Source organism: Seriola lalandi, unplaced genomic scaffold, assembly GCF_002814215.2.
Source record: "Seriola lalandi dorsalis isolate HSWRI2012SDOR001 ecotype SW California unplaced genomic scaffold, Sedor1 jcf7180002054615, whole genome shotgun sequence".
NCBI lineage: Eukaryota > Metazoa > Chordata > Actinopteri > Carangiformes > Carangidae > Seriola > Seriola lalandi.
The window spans coordinates 243,369-250,868 of NW_019525168.1; the positions used below are offsets into that span (position 1 = coordinate 243,369).

Below are 7,500 nucleotides of genomic sequence, written 5' to 3' on the forward strand. Positions count from 1 at the left end.
TAATAATAATAATAATAATAATAATAATAATATATGAACACACACACAAAGAATAAATGTAAACACACGCGTCTTGTAGGAATAAGTCATTTTTTTAATGTCCAACATTTCTCTCGTTTAAGCGGTAACAGGGGAACAGCTGTTTCCATGCCGCCGTCCCCTTGCCAACGGCGGGATAGAAGGCATCCCATAATTAACACACAAGCTAACAAAGACAATCTCCCTCCTCCTCCTCCTCTCTCCGTCTCGCTCTCTCACTCTGCTTCTTTTTTCTGAGCTCACAGCGTCTGAGTCTCAGCTCCGTCTTTCTGTTGTTGGTCCAAACCAGCTGAAGCTGAAGCTGAAGTCTGTCCTGTAGAAGCTCAATTACTGGTTAATAATCTCATTTTGTGCTTGTGAAGCTTCAGCCTGGGATGTATAAAAGTGGACAGGGAGAAGAAAGCTTTGATTTGGAATATAACTGCACTATAACACCCAGTATTAACCTTTAGCATAGATATGTTCACGTGTTCAGTCTGGAGAGGATCAATGGACCTAATGAAGATTATTCCAGACAACCAATTTAATAACTTTGTATTCTGCTTATGTTTAAATGTGTAAAAGCTCAGTGTCCTGTTGAGGATAAATTAACATTTTCATCTTTTCTCTTTTCCTCCATCTGTGAGTTTGTTGCAGCGAGAGACTCGAGAGCAGAAGAGACGTCACATTTAAACAAAAGGAACATTTGAACAAAACAAAATTACAAATACTTCTTCAACAGCCTCTCGTACAAAATGGCAACATAAATAATCAATACAATGTCAATAAATGATCAATGGATAAAATAAATCTCATGTCTGTACAAGTTAAAGGTTTCGTCGGTTGAAGAAAAACGGTTCTGTGAAAAAACTAAACGGAAAAGAAAGAGTAAGAGGGAATCAGTGTTGGATTGTTTAAGGTGGACTGCTCCTTTAAAGGAGGCAGCGTTACCCAGCAGGACCACGATTTGGCAACAATACTGTCACACATGGGTTCGTTTGTCACGTCCCCGGTCCACGGGAACCACAGAGCAGCGTCAGAGCGAGGTGTGTGATGTGTGTGTTCATGTCCACTCAATACATCTCATCAGATCCCTGTTTATTTCTTTATTTCTCTGTGATGACGAGTAACATCCCACCTTCCTCCTCAGTCACCTCATTTCTTCTTCTAAACCTCACGTCGTTTCAGACTCTCTTCCTCTCCTGCTGTTCTCATGTGATTATTGTCATTAACAGTATTTTCTGACTGTCACAGTCTCTGCTCGAGGAAACTCAGACCACGGAAAACCTCATCTTTCCTTCAGTTTTTCATTACAAAAAACATCTAAGTTATTCACGACGTCTTCATCTGTGTGAAGGCTGGTGAGGACCCCCCCCCCCCCTGTGTCGTTACCTAAAGGCATCAACTCGGCGCTCGCTCCAGCAGCTGTGAGAGGAGCAGCTGCTGATGGAACAACTTGCATCTCAAAGCCACTTAGAGGCTTTTAGCGCTGACACAACTGACATCTCGTCTCCTCTGAAACTGCTGCAGAAGCTGAGCCGGATCATGGGACCTCGCCTTTGAACAGCAATCCTAACAATGAGAGCGAATCTGCGCTGACGGTGTGGACTCTGGATTCATGACGGCTGACGTTGGATCAAAGTCGGGACCTACAGATTTACAGCTCGCTCTCTTTCCTCACAAATGTCTCATGTATAAAGAATATAATTCTGATGTGACGGAGTCAGTGGGATTCAGGTGCTGATAACTTCAGGTAGATACCTGCTGGATATGACCTGCACACTGAGAGATGATCACGCCTTCCCTCTGATCTGCTCTGCTCCACGTTTCCATGGCACAATCTTTAAATAAAAGTATTATCACCTCCTCGTGGTCGTATCCCTCCTCCCAGACTAGTTCCAGGTCACATCTGTTTGTCAGAATTTCTGTGTGAAGTCTTGATGGCTAAAAAGTGTTTTGCATTCACTGACCTTGACCTTTAACCTTTGACCACCAAAATCTAATCAGCTCGTCCTCAAGTCCTGGTGAATGTTTGTGTTAAATTTGAAGCGATTCCCTCGAGGAGTTCTTGAGATAATGTAATCACAAGGCCGAAACACGACCTCGACCTTTGACCTCTGACCACCAAAATGTTATAATTTCATCCTTGAGTCCTGGTGAATGTTTGTGCCAAATTTGAAGTTACTGAGACGTCGTGTCCACGTGAACGAGACGGACGTACAACCTGAAAACAAAATGGCTGCCGCTCTGACTGTCACCGGAGCGGTGGAATGAAACATCATGAGTAAAAGAAAAGTGTGAGTTACATCTACAGCGTTCACACCCTGCACAACTCCATCACAGAAAACTGGAGAACCTGACGTCTCGTACTGGTTTGAAGCAGCTGTCCCTTTGGCTTGAATTGTAGAAACGAGACTCCTGGATGCTGCCAGCGAGGCGGCGGCTCCTGCGGCGTTTCTTGAGGCAGGTCGAGTGGTGTCACTGGAAACAGCCTCTTACAGAGAGGCAGACACACGTCCGCCTCCAGAACACGGCACACATGTTGTTGTGATATCAGTGGACTGATATGTTCATGTTCAGCACCAGGCACAAAGACAGACACATGAACGGGTCACATTCATATACAGAGGGTCACATGACACACCACCTGCTCACACTGTCACACCTGTGAACGTTCACGTGGTGTTTAGCTTCACTCATCTCCTCCCATCAACCTCCTCTCTCATTATAATCCTTCCTCTATTTACAACCTCTGCTCACTGCTGTCGTCTCTCCCTCCCACCTCCCTGATAATCTCATCAGAATCACGTCCAGGCGACGGGTTGGGGGGGGGGCTCTCCCTCAGTAACAGACAGGACTGCACTCACACCACCCTCACTCACAACCTCACATGGACACAATCATTAAAAACAAGAGACATCACAAGAGATTTCTTCTTCATCTCCAATGAAAAAGATAGAAAATGTATAAAAATGTTATTTACAGTCTGTTTTCTCTCAGACGGATCAGACTGACGCTGGAGAATAAATCTGAGGAGTTTGTGTTTGTAGGTCGTCGAGGTGATGACTCATCGCCCAGAGAAAGGTCACAGGTCACTGTGGGCTCCAAAAAACTTTATTTATACAGTCCAACCTGCCCACAGACAGACGTCCTCTCTGTCCTCAGTTTGTCTCCAGTCCTCCGATGTCTCAGGACACCCCAATGGTTCAGGGTCATCCGTGACCTTTGACTTTGTCCCCGGTGCACCAAGCACCGTCACAATGCATAAAGGGAAACGGAGGCTGTCATCAAGACTGTCCTTCACTTCTGTTGGCTCTGAGGTGAAGGAGAGGAGAAGGAGACGTTACTGAGTTCATACAGAGACGTTTCTACTGGTGTGAACTCAGACCCACAGAACCAGGACCAGACAGGACAGAGAGAGAAGACAGATAAAGACAGGAAACAGGAAGGAAGTGGAACTGAAGGAGCTGAGGAGCTTCACAGTGGTAGTTGTGGTTGTGTGCGGTAGTCATGTACAGTCAGGTTCTCCATCCACTTCCTGGTTACGCTCCGGAGTACGTTAGCGACATCGGTTCAGAGACTTCTTTATAACATCTGGAGCGACCTCGTCCTGTTGGCTCAGATATCTTTAACTGAAAATTACAGACACTTTGTTTTAAAATCTGTTTTTATTTTATGTTTTTTATCTTGATGTCAGCTTCACTACCAACTATCTGACTAGTTAAATAACTTTTTCAATTGATTCTGTTTTACTTTAAAGTTTTAGTTTCTTCTTCGTGAAGCTTCATTTGAACAGATGTTGGTTTGTTTCACTGGGCGTCTGTTAAAAGTGTCTAAACCAGGTGTTTTCTGCTGGCCCCGCCCACAGCAGCTCATCACTCTGCTAGTGCACCTGTCCTCCTGCTGCTCCTCAAAACTGACTCTCCTGCAGGAAACACCGACTGAACATGAACACCTCACACAACCCCACGACTCACAACCACAGCTGTCAGGAGGAGGAGGAGGAGGAAGAGGAAGAAGAGGAGGAAGAGGAGGAGGAAGAAGAGGAAGAGGAGGAGGAAGAGGAGGAAGAGGTGGAGGAAGAGGAGGAGGAAGAGGAAGAGGAGGAGGAGGAAGAGGAAGAGGAGGAGGAAGAGGAACAGGAAGAGGAACAGGAAGAGGAGGAGGAGGAGGAGGAGGAAGAGGAAGAGGAGGAGGAAGAGGAACAGGAAGAGGAACAGGAAGAGGAGGAGGAGGAGGAAGAAGAGGAGGAAGAGGAGGAAGGACAGTGTGTATAGAGGATGAAGAGCTGAAGACAGAGGGACATTAAACCATGAAGGGACAGGAGGAGGAGACTTACTCAGAGTCTGGGGACACTTCAGATATGCTGTGGGAGGTGGCGGACTGGGGCGGGGAGGGGGAGGGTCCGTGGGCGGAGCCATTAGGCCCGGGGTTAGAGGCGGCAGGGGGAGGAGTGAGGACAGAGGAATTGAAGGAAGCCAGGATGGAGGACAGGATGTCCAGGTGTTCACTGGACGGCTGTCGGCCCAGGGGGGGGGCAGTCTGACCTGGGTACCTACACGGGGGGGCGGAGTCCAGTCGACCTCTGACGTGAGCCGAGGGAGGGAGATGCTCCTGCTGGGGCTCCTCCGAGATGGGAGGAGGAGGAGAGGAGGAGGGGGGCTGGTCGGGGTGTGAGGGCTGGCGGGGGGGCAGAGTGCGTAGCCACTCCCGACACGGCTGAGCCTGAGCCCCGCCTCCGTTGGTGTCCAGCTGCTCCCTCGACCTGCTGCTCATCATCGCCCCCGCCAGGTGCTCCCGGGACGAGGCGTGCCGCCGAGTCAGCGTGTTGAGCTGCGACCTGGACCCGCTGAGGTACCCCCCCTCCATCCCCGCCCCCACAGCGCCGCTCAAGTCCTCCCTGGAGGCGTGGACGCTGCCGGTGTGGTGGTTGTCCAGTCTGTCCCTGGATCCTGTCAAGTTCTCCCTGGATGAAGAGACTCGCTGGTGCTCCAGGCCCAGGCCCCCCAGCCCCAGCTCCCTCCTCCTGGGTAAGAGATCAAGGTTGTCCCTGGAGCCCCGGGAGTCCAGCCGGTCCCTCGACCCCCCCACCGTCTGCCTACCTAGTGGATCCCGGGACAGCTGCCTCCGGGCCAGAGAGTCCAGGTGCTCCCTGGAGGAGTAGCGGGACGCCGGCTGAGACAGAGAACCGGTTCCTCCGCTGGCGCCCGCCGTGGCAGAATACATCCGACCGTAGGAGGCGGCGGGAACGCCTCGGTGGCCCAGAGTAGAGGTTCTGTACCAGTTGAGCTCACTGGGGACTCGGCCCATGGTGGAGAGACCCTGGAGCGCCGGAGGACAGCCCAGACGGTTCTTCAGGATCCCTGCAAGAAGAGAAGATGGACACAAGGAGGAGAGAGGAAGGATCAGGACGATCAGAGAGCAAACAGGAGAGGAAAGAGGAGGTGGGGGGGTAAGAGCAGGAGAGAGATGTGTTCTCATTAATGACATTTTTAGGTCGTTCTACATTCACTGTTAACATTTCATGAATCAAAACACCATCTGAGTGATCTGACAGTCCTGAGGGAGACAACTAAAACACACACTATATTCTCTCTGTGTGTGTGTGTGTGTGTGTGTGTGTGTCTGTGTGTGTGTAGATGCATATACATGTGTTTTGTGTGTTAATATGTTCCTATGCTTTCAGGCTACACGAGTGTAGAGTCTCCATCTTTTCCTGCCTCTCTCAGTCTCAGAGTGAGTGAGTGAGTGAGTGTGTGAGTGAGTGAGTGTGTGAGTGAGTGTGTGAGTGTGTGTGTGTGTGTGTGTGTGTGTGTGTGTGTTTGTGTGTGTACATGCTAATTGTATATGCATGTATTCTGAGTATATGTGCTGTACTGTGTCTATAAATGTGTCACACATGCTTTCAGGGCCACATTTAGACTGAAGCTCCACACTGTTGTTTCAGTGTCATGATCAGAGAGTGACTCGCGTTTCCGAGGCTCCTCCGTCCTCCGTCCTCCGTCCTCACTACAGAGATGGAGCCCAGAAAACAGACTTTCAGAAAATCTGTTGGGCCCGTTTTATTTTGAAATCTCTGGGGTTGTGTTTTATTTCGAAAACTCTGGGGTTGTGTTTTATTTTGAAAACTCTGGGGTTGTGTTGTAGTCTGGACAGAAACTAAGACCTCTGTAAATGATGAGGTCACACCCACAGTCTCTCCTGATTGGCTGTCATCAGCCTGGACTACCAGTGGTGAATACAACATGATGATGAATGACAGTGTTACTGACCTTGTTGTCTTTGGCAGCTGCTGTTCACTTACATTCTCTGTTTTAATGCTACAACTGTCTCTGCTGTTCCTCCTTCAGAGGCTTTACTGCAGAGGAGACAATCTACTTCCTGTTTACACCGGCTCACACATGCTCAGTGCAGGTGATGGTCATGTGATGTGTGTTTTCAGGTGTTAGTCGCCAATTAAAATGCGGATGCAGCCTGACATTGACTTCAGACAATCATGTTCTGTTCTCCACAGTAACTCTGCATGTGGTAACTACAACTAGTAACAAGAACTGAAATTGTTAAAGTAAAAGAAAAACAAATAACTGCAGTGAGATCTGTGATATCTGATGTCTGTGCCTCTTCATGTGTGATCAGAGGTCGCTGCTCAGAGGGTGAGCTCTGTGTTTTAAATGATGCTGACTCAGCTGACGTCTCCATCTTCCTCTGGGCTAAAGGCAGATTTCACCCTGATGACCGTGATGCGTCAGAGATGACGTCTGGAGGCTTTGGTTCTCCAGGAGATGGATAATAAGATCATGAATATCTAGTGTTCAGGCCGGACGCTGATGTGCAGAGAGACTGTGTTTGATTGGAGCCCTCAAAGATTCACATGTAACAGTCACATCAGACTGAAATTTATAAGAGTCTGTTAATTATTGAAACTACATTGTTCCAGAATCTCTAAACATTTCTACGTTTATTATCTGATTTCCCTAAAGTTATATTTCATATTCAGTATCCATTTAACTAACATTTAAAATCCAAGGTTTAAAAAACCCGAACGCTGCGACTGATGATGAATCAAACAAAGAGGAGGGGTAATCTATCTTAGAGTGTCTTTAGCTGGCGTGTGTTTCTCTCACCCTTGCGGTGTCTGTGCGGCTGCGTGAGGCCGTTCTCGTCTCCACTGGTCAGCGCTGCATCCAGCTGGTTGTTGTTGGCGGCGTCCTTGCTGTAATCTGCCCCCAGGGGGCGCTCTGAGCCCCACTTCTGCAGGGTGTGTGTGTCACACTCCTCCAGCGCTGGCCAGTAGGACAAAAGGTCGTTTCCGTCCAGATCTGACACACACATAAAAACATTTCCTGGAGTTTAACTTCAGTTTCAGGGAGAACACATGGGGTGAAACTTTCCCAGCATGCACCACATCCTCTCACATCAGGTGAAGACTTCATCGACCGATGACTTATGATTCTTTTAAAGGAGACATTCATTAAAGCAAAC

The 7,500-nt window shown here is 48.4% G+C and overlaps 1 protein-coding gene across 1 annotated transcript in view; it reads right to left on the reverse strand.

Moving 5' to 3' along the window:
• Positions 1-73: 73 nt before the first annotated feature.
• Positions 74-7,500, reverse strand: part of celsr3 (cadherin, EGF LAG seven-pass G-type receptor 3) — a 9,512-nt gene continuing 2,085 nt past the window's right edge. The window contains exons 3-5 of the mRNA XM_023419986.2: positions 7,143-7,337; positions 4,358-5,381; positions 74-3,333 (exon numbers count right to left, since the gene is read on the reverse strand). Of these exons, the coding sequence (XP_023275754.2) occupies positions 3,306-3,333; positions 4,358-5,381; positions 7,143-7,337 (1,247 nt within the window). The 3' untranslated portion in view covers positions 74-3,305. The remainder of the gene's footprint in view (positions 3,334-4,357; positions 5,382-7,142; positions 7,338-7,500) is intronic.